This window comes from Manis pentadactyla, chromosome 4 (genome assembly GCF_030020395.1).
Source record: "Manis pentadactyla isolate mManPen7 chromosome 4, mManPen7.hap1, whole genome shotgun sequence".
NCBI lineage: Eukaryota > Metazoa > Chordata > Mammalia > Pholidota > Manidae > Manis > Manis pentadactyla.
Window position 1 is genome coordinate 153,163,039 of NC_080022.1, and position 16,514 is coordinate 153,179,552.

Consider the following 16,514-nt stretch of genomic DNA (forward strand, 5'->3'; position numbering starts at 1 on the left):
CTATGCCTTCTGGGTCAAATCACTGACCTTTATGAGGTTCAGTTTCCTTGTCTGTAAAATGGGTCGCTGAGGTGCTCAGATGACAGTGTGTATAGACATGCTTCTAAGTCTATAAACATAGATGTGTGTAGTATTGCAGCTTATACTTCTTCCTAGTGTTCATTTGTATTCCTAAGTATATGATAGACTTTCCAGGAGGTTGTGCTGATGTTCCTTTGTGTTGGAAGACCTGATGGGCTTCCTTCTAAATGGAGAATTCTATGTGGTCAGGAGACTTCTTTGGCCCGTGGTGAAAATAGAGTGAGAAGGAACTCTGAGGGGAACTGTCATAGCATCTCTGAGTCTTTAAGGAGGAATATGTTATTTAAACCCGTGCCTGGGGAAGGTGGGATTCTTCGAGCTCTAGGAGGCTCGTATTCCACAGGAAGGCTGAGGTGGGCTGTCTGTGCGTGCCTCTCTCAGGGTTTTAAAGGTGAACAGTTTTCAGAGTATTTTTAGCTTTATCATGACAGCTCAGGCTCAGCCTTCATTTGTAACCCTGCAAAGTATTCCTGGGAAGTAAGATGTGTTCAATGGCACATTGTTCACATTTCTTTCAACCTGGTACTGCCCACTGTCCTTGTGGCCTCCCTGGTGCCGAACGCCAGTGTTGACCACCTCCTTGTTTTGTCCTGCCTCTTCCTCTCCTTCTCTCCTCTCTCCTTAGATCAGGTCTAGCTGGGGTAGCAACTCAGATCTCTTCTGAAGAGGATGACTTATGAGCTTTTTTGAGGGCAAAACAGGGCTAGACCCATGGGAGGCACAGAGATGGACAGAATGAGCATGTGTGGCTCTTGCTCTATTCTTAGCCACCTGAAAGTGATACACTCTGCATTTATTTTTGCAGAGGGAAATGGGAATAAAAAAGCCTTTGGAGGACTCATAAAATAAAAAATTATTTTAGATGTACTGCCTTTTCACTGGGCCTTCTCCAGGAGTATGGTAAACATATGAATGCCAGGGATCGAGAATGAGATTAAAATGAGATAGGATACCTGAAACCAGCCAGTTTGCCTTCCAGAACATTTGAGTAAAAGGCCCATGGGTAAGATATCCCACCTCTTTATTTCCATAACCAAAATGATGTACAAACCATCCGATTTACCTTCTTTCTCCCCACATTAGCCTTGGCTGGCACACACAGTTACATATTTTCTTAGGCACTCTCTGAACTAAATCTTCCCTGACACTATTCCACATTTTTCAGTTTTGTCCCTCCTAATTTCTTCCACCCATACTTCTCTACCTTCTCACAATACTCTTACTCTCCTACCACAGCTGGCCAACACCAGAGCATGACCCTTAGAAGGGCATGTGTGTGTATGTATTTGCAGTGGTGGGAGCATCAAGACCAAGGAAATGGCCAGAAAACTTGGCTGAGACACAGTGGTCCTGCCATACAGGGTGGCAGGCTGAGGACCTAACTGCAGTCATCGTCATCGTCGTTTACCCGACTCGTCCAGTTGAGTATACGGACCGTCCTGCCTCAGGGCTTCAGAGCCCATGGAGGATGTGATGACAAATTACCTGGCAGTGCCATTTCCTTGTTATCTCCTCAGCTCCTGAGCTGGATAGCATGCTTCTTAAGCAGGAACCAGTGCCCAGAAAACAGATGTAAAGGCCAAGAGTTACACTCCACAGGAGCTAGAATGACATCAGTGGCTCTCGATCCTGGAATTGAGGCACATCAGGATCACAGGCTGCGTTGAAAATAAGATTCTTGGGCCTCACCTCTGAAGGTTCTGACTCATTAAGTCTTGGGTGGGGCCTAGGAATGTGTATTTCTTAAAGAGCTCCCCCCAGGTGATTCTAAAGCACAGGCAGGTTTCAGAACTATGTCGTCAAATGTCTTCCACTCCAGACAGGATAATTTGCTTTTCTCGGCAGAGATTTCCCAAAAGAGCAGTGGTATTGGGCTCCTGAGAAAATGGCAAAACCATGGGGCTTTCTAGGAGATGAGACCATAAGTTGAAGGTAGGAGAGCGAAACAGGGTATCAGGGTATCAGGTGAGACACTGGTTTAGCAAGAAGCTGAGCCCCTGGGGAAGTGGCAATAGCACCATTCTGCAGATCGGAGGCCCCATCCTCACCCCCTGCCAGGAGGGCCAGGACGGGGCTTTTACTCCCTTCACTACTGCTCTGGGGCCTTGCCTTTTAGGTTCCAGATAATACTATCAGCTAAAGCTCTGCATAGGCGATTGTTGAGGTCTTTGTTCTCTCTCCACAGGGGGCTTCTGTGAGCCTGCTTAGGAACCCTTTCCACCTCAGGCAAGGCTCTCTTAGGTGTCTGTCTGCATTTGCCTACGGGAGACCTTTCCCTGGATTTCCTTCTGCATCCCATTCTTCTACCCATTTCCCACAAAGCAAGGTCAAAGGAAAGAGGTTGGGTGTCTCATCTCTGATCCTCTTGTCTCCACTCCCACCCTGCCTCAGCTGGCTTCCCCAAATTCCCACCCAGGGAGCAGATGCTGGGTGGGTAGCAGGGACCCAATCTTTGCAGGCTGGCCCTGGTTCTAAAGAGGACTCAGGATAAAGAGACAGTACAGAAACACAGAGGCCCTCATACAGCCAGAACAGAAAGATGGCAGGACCCACTCTAACTGACAACCTCTCACTTATTACTTCCTCCTTCCCATACCTGTCCAGTTGCTGCCACAAGCACTACGCTGTCAGATAAGATATGCCCACATCATAGACTGGCTGTGTTCCCTCTCTGATACAGTCAAGGAAATGAGCACCTGACCTCTCTCAAGGTCTTTGCATAAGTTCGGTAAATGAGGGTCTTCAGGCTTCATATTCCCAGGACTGGAGGTTGGGGGTTTTTGTTGTTGTTGTTGTTTTTTATCAAAATGTGGGTCCCTGCCCACTCCTGCCCTCTCATGGACAGACAGATCTGGGCAATAATCTGCACCTTACGAGTGGACACCCCTGGCCCTGCCCTGAGGGCGCAGGGCAAGCCCCTCTCAGAGTCAGGCATGGATGGAGTGGGCATGTAGACTCAGCTTTCCCAGGGCTCTGACAGCCTCAAGGGACCTAAGTTTGGGAGGCCACAGGATGACTTTGGGAGACTCTTAGGCCTCAGTCAGATCTGTTTAAAACCCTTTCCATCTATAATTCACTATGGAATTTGAGCAAAGTCACTTAATCTCGTCAAGCTTCGGTTTCTTTATCTGTAAAATCATTTCCCATACATTCTCCCGTGTAGCAGGCTCAGCCGGGTGCCTGGCACATAGCAAGAGCTGTCGATGTGCCATTCTCATCCACTGACCTCTCCTCATCCCTGACTCCATGTCTGATCTCTCTCTCTTGCTCCCACAGGCCTCAACACGTCCCAAGCACAGAGCGTCCCCGTCATCAACAGTGTGGCCGGCAGCCTGGCAGCCCTGCAGCCCGTCCAGTTCCCCCAGCAGCTGCACAGCCCTCACCAGCAGCCCCTCATGCAGCAGAGCCCGGGCAGCCACATGGCCCAGCAGCCCTTCATGGCAGCTGTGACTCAGCTGCCGAACCCGCACAGTAAGGACCAGGCCTGCTGGGGAGGGAGTGCGTGGGGCCCTCAGCAGCCACCCGCTGCCCGGTCTGGGTCTGAACCTTCTTGGAAGCATGTTGGTTTGGTCACTTTTCCCTACCGATCATCAACCAAGACAGTCTCTCAAGCATACACCTATGTGGGCTGTGCCTCTTCTCGTTGTCTACTCCCCCCCTGAGTTTCCCAGTGGAAGGTTAGAAGAGGAACTGGAGGTTGAGAGCAAGGGTAGCATATATGTGAAGCTTGTGTCACAGCTGCCCACGCTGGCACCCACGAAAGATGTCACCAGCCAACTGCAGCACCTTTTCCCAAGGAGCCTCAGCTTAGTCTTCTCAATGCAAAATCCCCATGATCAGAGTTGGCCTATACTTTAACTCTATTTGCTTTCCCTGAAATTGAAGAATCTTTTAGAGTCCCTGTGCCCTCCAATTTACACACCCCTCTAATCAAGCTTTCGTTAAACATCTCTAAAATAAAGAACCAGGAACTTAGGTGAAAATTACCACCAGCATGCCATTCTGCACAAGGAACATTGGCATTCCTGCCCCATATACAGAGGCTATTTCTCACAACCAGTCTTTACATCTACCCTAAGTCTACTCTTCAACCACGTGCAGGCCCACGACCCCAGCCCTTACATCTCTGCCACCCTCCCCAGCCCTAAGCCCCAGGTCCCCACCCCCCGGCCTACAAGTTTGGAGAGAAATTGTGAAAGGATGGCTTCCCTGCTTCAGACATAGTTTTATTTATGTTTCAGTGATAGTTTTAGCGTCAGGCAGCCCTAGATTTAAATCCTGGCTCAGAGACTTACCACTGGTAAGTTGCTTAGCCACTCTCAGCCTCAATTTCTTCATCCATACAATGGAAATAATATGCATGTAGAATGATTATGAGGTTGAAATAAAAATAGGTATGAATTGTGCCTGGTAACCAAAGAGGTACAGAAGTGCAAGTGATTATTTAGTAAGAAACTCCTTAATAGAAGGAGGCGGGAATGGGGAAGAGAAGAGGATTTTAGTTTCTCCCCTGGCTGCCTCAGGCAGAGCTGTGGATCACAGGAAGAACAGTCAAGTTCAGCCTTCTTCTGTCCTCAGGGCTCTAGTCTGCCTCAGGCCTGCAGAGCTGGTTTCTAAGCACCATCTCACATTCCAATCACATTTTTTGTGTGTGTAGCTTCTAAAAAAAATCTGCCACATCCTGTAGCATAGTCTGGGACCACATGTGCCCGACTTCCCATCCACCCAGGAAGGGTGTTCCCCACTTGCCTCTGCCCCCTCACTAGGCAGGATTCCTCAGTGGCCAGGGCTGGGTGGAACGGACAGAGAGTGGCCACCAGTGACCTGTGGACTGCCAAGGCCCAGCTGCTACAGAGAGAGAGCCTGTGGGGCCCCAGCCTCCCTCTGGGAAAGGGCAAGCTGAGGAGGCAGGCAGTGACCTTTACCCCTGCTCCCTACTGGAGTGCTCCTTGGTAGAACAACCTGGTCCTCCCTCATGGCCAAGCATCCACATGCTTTCATTAGTTGGTCATGTGACCTGGAATTTCTATAAATCTTATGGATGACTAGTATGAGTCAAAAGGTTCTAAACTTGATGGATGAATACTAGAAAAACTGAAAAATGAGTCACATGCTCCTGGAGGTTTTATTTGAATCTAGTCTCCCTTTATCTATCATTCTGTGATAGATAATTGTCCTTTATTTATCATTTCTGTGACGTCAAAAGGCTATGATGTCATTTTAGTGCAAACTGGAACATCCCAGAATTATGCCATTAATTACTCATGTGTAATTACAATTTATTAACCCATCTACAACGGCTAGCATGAGACTTGGTGCCTGAGCCATGACAGGAAAGGTAAGCATGTGCTGGCCAGCTTGTTCATATTTGCCAGCTACTTGGAACCTTTTTTTACTTAAAATCTCAGGTGCCTATGAGTCACTTGTTGATGCCTAGGCATCTAATGCTTTATGGAAAGTCAGGGGAGTCAAAGTAATCCCACCACAGAAGTGCTGTCCACCACTACATAGTAGGCACTCTGCAAAGCTGTTAGTTGTTTTGTACAAAGTTATCCCAACATGATTTGTTTTGATCCTGTAACAGGTATCATTCCCATTTTACAGGTGAGGAAACTGAGGTTAAGTAATTTGATTAGGGAGCTAGGATTTAAACACATGGCCATTCTTTTTATCACATCATACTGCCTTCCCAAACTACCACTCCCTCTACCCCCTTTTACCCGCCCTGTGGAGCTGTAAACAGGAGCTGTGGTGTGGGATGGGGAGTCTGTGGCTGTGCATACACCTGTGTGATCTGCACCCTGATTTGTCTTCATTGTCTCCCCAGTGTACACACACAAGCAGGAACCCCCCCAGTATTCCCACACCTCCCGGTTTCCATCTGCGATGGTGGTCACAGATACCAGCAGCATCAGTACGCTCACCAACATGCCTTCCAGTAAACAGGTAATGCCAGCAGGAAGGTGTCGGGGGGGTGGTGTCTAAGGCTATTGATGTGCAATGTGGCAAATGTGGACTCAGCCATATGTCCATCTGTCCTTCCGAGGCTCCCTGTTCCTCATGAAAGGAATCCCTGGAGTCACAGGACAAAAAAGTCAGGCCAAAGGCTAAAGAGGCTTATTGCTTCCCCAGCTTACCCAACAAGAGCACTAGATGAAGACTGAACTTTGATGAATTGCCAGAGCCTTGGTTATACAGAGCCTTTAGGTTCAGAGAGTAATTATGCCCCCATGGATTGATCAGTGATCCAGGGAAAAGGTATTTCCAAGGAGGGCTCAGGGATTCACAGCCTGTGTAGAGTTTCATGCTTTGCAAGAAGGATCCTTAAGGATTTTCCACAAGTAAATCAATGGAGAATGTGAGTAGTGAGTCAGGGGTCCTGAGGCTGAGTCCCCCAGTCCAGGACCCATGCTGGGCCCAGAATGCTGGACGCTCCAGAGAATGACCCAATTTTGCCATGCACAGGGACTCCTCAGGGGACAGCCTGGCCTTTCAGGGGCCAGCATTTACTTGGTATTTGGTCAAGAAACTTAGAATTGGCTTCCTGGTGGCCTGGAAGTGAGGATTCTACAGGTTCAGTTACCATTTCCATTGGGGACAAGCTCCTACCTCCATGTGGAGGTGCTGGAGGAGGGAAGACCGCCGGCGGCTCGCCTCCTCGCTGCAGTGTGTGCAGCTGGGCTGTCACAGGTCACCAAGAGTTAGAAGCAGGACAGGATGTCCGAACACAGATGACAATTCCAGAATAATACAATAGAGCCTTTTAGGAGCTGGGGGTCTGTGCAGTGTGGGAACTGTTTGGCCTGTATTGATCACCAGATAAGTAGGTGACAACCTTGAACTTCACGTCAGAGGCTCTCAGCAGAGTTTGGTCTTGTCGATGGTCTTTATCCATCTCAGCCCCACACATCACACCTTATCCACTGCTGTGCGCTTCCAAGCACGTTCTTTCCTGAGCTCAGTTTCTCTGTTCTTCCCTGTGCCCCCACCTCTCCCTGACCAGGCAGCGCTGTGGAGCAGGTGAGTTCTCTTCCTGGTTGTGCCACTTGTTTGGTGACCTTGACCTCCCTGAACCTCCATTTCTTCATCTTTAAAATGAGAGTCATACTATCTACTTGTTCTGAGGTTCGATGAGATCACATAGATTAAGTGCCTGGCACATGGACACACACACACACACACACACACACACAGCCCAGGGAGCTGGACCCAGGAGTTGGGGGAGAGGGAGAGGTGTGTGGGACCTGCTTTGCCAGTCTTCTCTCACCCAGTGGAAGATGAAAGGACAGCCCCCCATTGCCCTGCCCTTCGACTCCCGTGCAATTTCCCACTCTTTGTAGTGAGCAGGGAAAACATTTATCTGTGCTCACAAATCTCAATCAGGGGGGCAGCCAGGCGCAGCGGCCCTGCTTGGGAATACCTTCCTCTTTGAAAGGTTTATCAATCCATCTGCTGCTTGGTCAGCCCAAGACAGGGCCGTGATTAATTATTCCTGTCTTTCCCAAGTTGACTTTGATGCTTGCTTGTTGAAACAAGTCCTCTGAATTCCGGAAATGGTCTCTTAATCAAAATGCTTCAAGATGCTCCATGAGACGCTGCACTGGCCCCCAGATGGCTTCTCTCCTCCACTGGACAGAGGGGCCAGCCAACCTCGAAGCTGCATGAGCAGCCCTCTAGAGCTACTGTGACGTTGCCTCCAAGTCCCCAGACCTTTCACGAGTCTGCCAATAGACTCGTTTCTGGGATGGTGAGGATGATGACTATACTTAGTAAAGATAAAACTATTCATGTAGCATTTTACAGTTTGTACTTCTCATGGACACTTGTCTCATCATTTTCTTTTTATTGAAACCTCTTAAGAGAACAAAGAACTGAACTGAGGCTCAGAGAGGGAGAGTGACCTGCTCAAGATCACACAGATGATAAATCCTAGAGTTAGACCTCCAGACTTTGCTCTTTGACTCTAAATCCTAGGCTTCTGCTACTTAAACAGTATTTGCCTTCCAGTCACCCACCTGTAAATACCCACTGGAATTGCTGCTTTTGTGGTCTTTAAATGCCAGGAACAAGAGTAACAGTGAAGCCCACTTACTATATTCTGATCAGGAGATGTTCTTCCTATGCACCGATGGGGAGGCGGAATGAAGTACAATGAGAGTGAGGGGCTGTCCCGATGGCTAAGGGGGTCAAAGTGAAGGAAGGGCTACAAACTCTCTTCTGTAGGCAGAGCGTCAGAGTGAGTTCCAAAAGGGACCTGGTGGCAATTCTGCTTTTTCTCTGTTTTAAAGTTATTTTCCAAAAGGAGTTTCAAGTCTGTTGCACATGGTGTGAGGAAAGCGGGGTTTCTTGGTCTAATATGCGCAGGGGGAAGGTCTGGATTAAGCAGTCACCCCAAGGCAGGGCTTGTCAGGGTCCTTCGTGTGCTGACGTGGGCAGCCAGTGGGGCCGCGCCGCACCGCTCTGTCCAAAGCATACATCCTGGGCAAGGCTTACTAGGGTGCTAGGAAAAGCCAACAGACCTGGGCTAATCCCAGCTCCTTCACCCGCTGCGTGACTTCGTGACTTCGGGCAGTTAATTCACTGAAGTGAGCCAGTTTCTTCATCTCAATGGGGAAAATCCCACCCCCATCTCATTGAATATTTACAGTGGCTGATACATAGTCAAGTACTCAAAGTGGTAACTCCCTCCCTGTTCCTTCTCCTTTCTGTCTGTCATACTTTAGGAGACACCTTCCATTGTCTGCAATATTTAACTCATTGCTTCCCATTCTCCTGCAGACATGTAGATGCCCTGTTGTCCACTTCCCAGGGGCCTCTCAGGGCACCCAAGCCCTTGGTGTTTAGCCACTTCCTGGGTGATAGTGGATGTTCCATAAATAGGAGGGAGGGAGGGAGACAGATGCCGGAACTGGTCTGAGTGGCTGCCATGTGCCAAGCAGCACTCCCGTGCTTTTCTATCTCACCTTTCCTGCCTAACCCTCCCACCTCTCCTGCAAGGTAGATATTTTTATGCCTGATTCACAGAGGAAAACACTTAGGTCCAAAGATGGGGAGAGATCTGGACAAGTTCACACAAATAATAACTCTTGAGCCGGACTTCAGCTTTGGTCTTCTCCAAGTCCATTTAACAACACACACCTTCTAATATCCATTTTTTAATCACTCATAAAAATGACCCAAGGTTATGTAGGTATAAGGCTGAAGTTGGGATTTGACTTTGTGCCTGTCTGATCACAGTATTTCCCCAGTGTCCAGACAGGTGCCCTCGGGCCCTGAGGATCATGTTTCATTAAGCTCAGGCTGGGCCTTTCTCCCCGAAATCCTTCTGCAGCTCCCGCCATCTGTTCTTTTCAGACCAATTGCCTCCCCATCTGCCTCCAATGTTTGGGTGCTGGCCAGTTACCATCTGAGTGGGTCTGTGCCTGAGCTCCTGCAAAACAATGTCCCGCCAGTCTGAAAACAAGACTTAACAGCAAGCACCGACCTTGGTTAGAACAAGTGTGGGCAGGCCCTGAGCTGACTCCTGTTTTCACAACTTCCCTGCCCATTGCTTCACTTCCTAGTTTACAGAGAGGTCAGGAGAGGGCCCCCAGAGCAGGCACCACTCAGAGGTGCTGACAAGGAGGTGGGCAGCCTCGTCGTAAATCCCCCACAGCTTTTCCCCACCCTTCCAACTGTCTCCACCGGTGGTGAAGCGATGTGGTCTGACGATTAACAGCACCATCTTGGGAGGCAGGCAGATCCAGGCTCAAGATCCTGCCACTGTCTGCCTGTGTGACCTCAGAGAATCATCTTAGCCTCTCTGAACTGCAGTTCTCTCAAGGGTAATGTGAAGATAATGATTCCTCTTTCACGGGATCATTGAAAGGACTAAATGAAGTAAGTTTATAAAACACTTAACTCCGGGCTTGGTCCCCACAGTCCATGGTAGCTGGGTCAGACTTGATTTCCCCTGGTGGCAAGTCAGAATGTCACTTGAGCTTCAGAAGGAGGATTTTAAATGGCAAAGGGCATTTATTTCCCTCTTGCTGCACTCGTAAGGTGGGACCATAGCTTTTCTTTTGTGAGACCCTGGACAAGTTCCTCATTAATCTCTCTCAACCTCTGTTCCCTCCTCTGTAAAACCAGAATATTAATCATTACTTTCAATTAATAAAGCTATAAGTAATCTAACTTAATAACAATAGAGTTGGGTTCTGTACATGCACTGTCTCCCCCTCCTCCCCTGCCGGTTCCCTCTCGAGACCGCTGGCCATTGCCCTTACCCTCCGCTGAACCCTCTCTTGTCCAACTCACAGGGCCTCCAAGTTGTCAGAGCCCAGCCTCTGTCTCTGACATAACTGATCGCTCCCTCTTGTTTCCCTTGGAATGTTACCCATTCCTGGTTCTCCTCCTGTGGCGCCCTTCATTTCCTTAGCTGGCAACTCATCTTCCCGGCATTTACTTGTTGGAGACCCCGAGGCTCATTCTCTCCTATTTCACAACTGGATGGTTTCCTCTAGTCCCAGGCTCTGGGTCAGGTCCACACACTGATGGATCCTATAATTCTGTCTCCAATACAGACTTCTGCCCTGAGTACCCACTCAAAAATACAGTACACCTTTGGCATGTACATATGACAAATTGCACCTGCCCAAAATAGGGACTCTGCATTTGCCCCCATTTCTCCCTACCCAAATTGCTTCTTCCTTGGACTTCTCCATTTCCAAAAGTGGTACCAGTTGTTCAGGGGAGATACTGAGAGTCCCCCTGAGTCTTCTCTCCACACCCCACATCTAGTCCATCCATAGGCTCTGCTTGGGATCATTCCCATGCATCCTAAATCTGACCACCTATCACAGCCACATCAGTCCAGCTCCTTCCTGTCTCTCCCTCGTCTCTTGAGCAGCCCCTCACTTCCCACTGCTTCATCTCTTGCCCCACAATGGTGGGTATCATCTGTTCACCACACAGCAGCCAGAATTATCTCTTAAGAAGGGAAATCAATCATGTCACTCCCCTGTCAAAACGCTCAGTAGCTTTGCGCTGCAACCAGATGGAGCCTTCCAAGGCCCCGTGTGAGCAGACCGCTGTCAGCCCTGCCAGGCCTGCCTCCTTCCTCTCCTCCCTCTCTCCCCCAGCTTCAGCTGAGTAGACCTGAAGTGCTCTTGCAGCACGACTTCTGCATTGAGGTATCTTGTGCCTGGCGCCTTCCCTAGTGCACATCTTTAACAGGCTTGTTCCCTCATTTCATTCAGCTCAAATGCCACCACCTCAAACAGTCCCTCTGGATCCCACTCCCTAAATCATTCCCTTTCTCCTGGGGTCACCCTAACCTCTTCCCATGCTTATTTTTCTAAAGAGTAATCGTCTCCACCTAAAATACTAGTTTACTATATACATATATATATGCATTCATTTGTTTGTTGTTCAAAACGCTGTCTAGAGTGTAAATTCTGTGAGGTTGTGGACAGGTTTTTTTCCCCTTTGCACCCCCAGTGTCTGAAAAAGTGCTCATATAGAAGACTCTCAAAAAGGTGTTAAATGAAGGAGTGAAAATTATCTGCCTCAGAGGGTTTATGTAAGAATCTAATGCAAAAACACAGTAAAACCCTTACTTAGTGTGGTGCCTGGCACACAGTAGGACCTTGATAAATGTTAGCTATTAACATTATGTAACAAATCCTCTTACAATGAGGATGCCCTTAACAATTGCACAGCTACCACACCTTTCAGACAGAGGGCTCTGCATTCACTCAGAGATGCCCTGGGCAAGGCCCCCGTGGGGCTGGGTGTGCTGGGCCTCAGTTCTAAGGGACCACAGTGTACCCCTTATCAGCTGTTTGTGTTTAGACTCTGAAGGGGGCAAATAACTCTAGTTCCTTTGACAACATTTAGGGCTCTGCCACCATTTTATTATGTGAGCAAACATTTGATAGCTGGGAAGCCCATCCCTAATGACAGGTCATAGAATCTTGCTGGCGTCTCCTTATCTGCCTTTCTTGTTTGCTCTTCTATTGAAACCTGCAAGGTCACAAGCCATTTTCTCTCTCCTCCACCTGAAATCTGAAAATTGGAAAAAGGCTGATAGTGGGAAGTAAAGAGCCTCAAGAATGGGGGTGGGTAGAGGGAGGAAGAGGAGGCAAAGGGTATCAGAGGGCCCTGACCAGGGGGCCTCAAGAATCTAAGAGGGTCAGAAGCCTGTCTCTCAGAATGAATAAGCTCAAGCCCACTCTGAAGAGCACTCGAGAGCAGTGTGGACAGAGGACCCTGTGCAGGGCGGCAGCGATGAGAACTGTTGTGCCCAGCCCCATTCTGCATACTGCACGTATATCTGCTCACCTGACCCCTCAATACCTCATTTTGTAGGTGAATAAACTGAAGCACAGAGAGTAACTTGACCAAGAGTGTAAAGCGAGTAGAAAACTCTTGACCTCAGGGCATAATAGAAATACCAGGTGTTGGGAGGTCACCCAGAAGTGGTTTTAATTTTTGGTGGTACGTGCTCCTAGTTCTGAAACTCTAGACAGTCCACTGACTCTCTTTGAGCCTTGTTTTTCTAATCTGTAAAATGGACGTATTGGCAACTTCATATAGGGCTATGATTGGGAGCACTGATTAATGGGATAATAATGGGATAAGAAGCCTTTAGTGTTAGTGGTCGGGGGGTGTGCATGTGTGTTTGAGGGTGACTGTGGAAAGAGTAAGGCAGAACCTTTCCTCTAGATGCCAAAACAAGGGGCAGGGAAGGAGGGGACAGAGGGAAGCAAAATGAGGCCCCCTGGAAAGAAATTGAGAGGAAGAATGTTCCATGACAGTTGAAGTGACTGAGGTCCAGGGCTCTGGAAGGGGACACTTCCCCCAAGATGGGCAGTGTGATGCCTCCCAGCAGGTTTCCCCATCCGTCTTGGGATCTCCTGTCCCTGGCCCACCTGGAAGCCTCACATCACAGGCCTTCAGCTCTAGTCCTCTGAGTTTCTTGCAATTTCCCACCCTCCTTCCCTGATGGATCATTTGAGTGAGTGGTGATTTTTGTCATGTGCTTTATGGCCTTGCTGCTCAAAGCAGACAGTGGCATTAGCACAGCCTAGAATCTGATTAGAAATGCAGGTTCTTAGGCCCCCCATGGCCTACTAAGTCAGGATCTCCAGTACCTGTAGGTGCAGGAAAGTTTGGGAAGCAGTGATCTAGGGGACCCCTGCTCTTAGAGGTCTTAGGAAGAGTATCCTTACTTCCGCGAGAGGCATGAGCTCCCCATCCAGCTGCCATTGCAACCACACCAAGCGCCCTTAAACCACTTTCGCAGAAAGAGGAGCCCAGCCTCAGGATAAAGGTCTGCGAGTTCTGACTATTTCAAGGTCGGCAGCAGTTCACTTCTCTCTTCTGCAGTGGCAGGAAGAGCCAGCTCCCAGGTTTTCCTGAAGGGGGTGTGCTTCAGGACCAACACTGCAGAGCTGAGCAGGCACTAGGTCCCCAGTGACCCCGCTCCCAGCCCTCCGCTGCCTGAGTTGGTATCAGCTCCCTGGAGAAGTCAAACTAATTGTCCGTGGCCCTGCCAAATGCACACAGCTGAGCTCTCTCTCCTCTCTCTCTGCAGTGTCCTCTCCAAGCCTGGTGATGCCCACCCATCACTTACTTTGTGCACAGCAACAAGGACCCGATTTTCCACACCATCCCCCTCTGGGCAGCTGTCACAGGAAAGCCCACCGACCTGACAAACACCTGTGAGAGGTCCCTGCTTTCCTGACATTCTGCTGACAGTCCACTCCAGGGAGGTGCAACCCGAAGCCCAGCTTCCCTTTTATGCAGTATTGTCACGATGCCTCTCCCAACATGTCATGTGCTCCCATCCACGCTGGAGGTGGGGGACAGGAAACCACGGAAGAGGAAGAGAGAAAGCTGTTTGCTTCTTCATCGAACAAACTGATGTGAAAACTTGAATCTGTTACTGAAAGGAGGAGAGGAGGCTGCGTGCTATTGAACTGAGCCAAACACACTGTAAATATCAGCAAACTCCCTCCCTGACCCCATCCCAACTGATCTTGAGATTTCTTTTAAAGAAGCAAATCTGTCCAATAGATGTAAACTATAAACTACTGTAATTAAGTGCAATTTCCCCTCCACTTCCTCTCCTCTCTGCCCTGTATATAATACAAAAGTGTCTATTAGTTTCCTTTGCAAAGGTCAGAGTTGAATTTTCAAAGTGATTTGCCCCCTTTCTCTTTCCCCATGGAGAAATATCCTAAGTTGGAAGTGAAGCCCTTTGCCCCCTCCCTCGGGTCTGGACACACACAGGGACTGTATGTTTTTGACTGATTACCAGCTAACTCTAATCTCCTGTTGTTAAGACACACCTCTGGATCCCTGGAGGGGCTGAACACAGTGTCAGAGTAACGTCTTGGCTTCTGGTGGGGCTAGGAGCTCAGCCAGTACACCCCCAAGACACCCCAAGGCAGGGAAACTCGCTGTTTGATAGCACAAGAAAAAGTTGGCCTTTCAGAAAGCCTCCCATTAAAACAATTTATTTTATCACTGCCCAGAGTCTCATATTTCTGTCTCTGACACATCCCCTGCCACGGTTCCACCAAGAAGCCTTGGCCCCTGGTCTCCTTGGAATTTTCCGCTTGCTCCCCTGGGCTTACTGCTGCCTGTCCCAGGTCTCCGTGCTGGCTTTACTGCTAAGGTAAGAAGAGTCAATTTCCCCAGGCAGACTCCACATTGCCTCTTGGAGGGCATCTGGCCACATCATGAGCCAACACCTTTTTCGGCCCTGTAACTCACAGGAGTAAAGTAACAGAGCCAATATTTGGTGACTATTGATCATAGGAAGACATAAAAAGCAGGAAGAATGGAAAGCCAGTGGTAACTCTTCAGCTTCATTTTAAGCATGAATTCCAGCCTTTCCTCCCTTCTGTGGGGCTGTTAGTCCCTAGGAGAATGAGCTTTTGTGGGTGTTGCCTCCTGTCCAGGGTTGCCTCTCTGGTGAGAATGCTAATGAATACAAATAGTCCAAAAGGTGAAAAGCCAAAGGCCTGGACACTCTGCCAGCAGGGACTTTGTGAGAAATAATCCAGTGTTGACTCCAGGAGGGAGGATGGACTCTCCTCTTCGCTGTCTACTCTTTTGTACAGAATAGACCTACAAGCATGTGGTTTCTTGTTTCTAGACAGCAGAGGATTTCCCAGGCAAGGTGTAAGCAAGGGAATTGTGCTGAGCAGGCTCTGAACAACAGGTTTTTCAAAATCCCAATATAGTAGAAGATGCAATTCTCAGTGAGCCGGGAAAATTTACTGAGTACCTACTGTGTGCCCAGGGCAAGGATGGATAGATATGGAAATACTGACCTCCTTTGGTTCATGGCTCCCCTGGACAATGTGATTTGCACTGAAGTGGTCAAGAGAAAACTCATGGTTGGATTGAGAAGGGCTGGGGCTAAGCCCAAGACCCATGTGGCGAGACAGGCCCAGATGCCCAGCATTAGTTGAGATATCCTATTGAATGGATTCTATAAGTTCCAGGGAGAGGAAGGGAAGATAGCCCTCAAACCTCAGCTTCAGTCGGAGCCCTGTATCTGGACTCTTCATTGTTTCTGGGACAGCAAGTATCCACATTTGACAGATTTTAGACCTTGCATTATTGCACTGTCCCTGAGAACCCAGAAGGCCCTGTTCATCCGGGAGGTCATTTGGGCAGAGATAGAAGGTTGGGGATGGGGAGAGGAGTCGGGTGGGAAAGTCTTTAGAGACTACTTAACCATACCCTATGTGAACCAAAACATGTAGAGAATGACCTTGGTAACTGAGGCCCCCAAAGAGGGTGAGTACCGCCTGCTGAACCTGCAGGGACCATCCCCCACTTGCTCTAAGGTGGGCAAGGAGGCCCACTGTGTATGGGTCCAGGGAGGAATGACTCACTTTAAAGATTCATTTGCAACTAAAAATCCCCATTCCTTCCACCAGAACCTTATGGGCCAACATTTCCAGGGTCTCTCTTTATACCCCGAGCCCAGGCCAAAAAATAAATGGTTCCGTTTTTACCATGACCTGCTGTCATTTTCTAGAGAGAGCTCTGGGGAAGTCAGATTTCATTTTAACATCCATGGATAAGGAATGAAAACCTGGCTTAAAAACAAAACACATTAAGCGTTTCCATATCAAACAATGAAGTATTCCTCCCAAAGGCAGAGATAACCTGAGGGTTCCCTGCTGGATTCAGGTGGATAAGAACACAATGAGGACAGCCAGGGGATCTGAGTCCTTGGACCACACTTGGAGGCAGGTCTTTGACACTCTTTGTGGAGCCAGAATGCCTTGATTAGAATCCCCAGTTCTTCACTGAACCTCATCCCCCACTGTCCTACATAAAATTGGGTGATTATAATTGTGCCTACTGTCTAAGGTTGGTTGAGAACTAAATGAGTGAATACTGGTTAAATGCTTAGAAGAGTGTCTGTA

The 16,514-nt window shown here is 48.7% G+C and overlaps 1 protein-coding gene across 4 annotated transcripts in view; it reads left to right on the forward strand.

Moving 5' to 3' along the window:
- HNF1B (HNF1 homeobox B) overlaps positions 1-14,595 on the forward strand; it is a 49,841-nt gene extending 35,246 nt beyond the window's left edge. For 2 of the 4 annotated variants that reach the window (XM_036911032.2, XM_036911034.2), the window contains exons 7-9: positions 3,358-3,552; positions 5,909-6,027; positions 13,658-14,595. In XM_036911032.2, the coding sequence (XP_036766927.1) occupies positions 3,358-3,552; positions 5,909-6,027; positions 13,658-13,678 (335 nt within the window). In that variant the 3' untranslated portion in view covers positions 13,679-14,595. The remainder of the gene's footprint in view (positions 1-3,357; positions 3,553-5,908; positions 6,028-13,657) is intronic. The other 2 variants (XM_036911033.2, XM_057501242.1) reach the window with 2 other exon arrangements.
- The last annotated feature ends 1,919 nt before the right edge of the window (positions 14,596-16,514 follow it).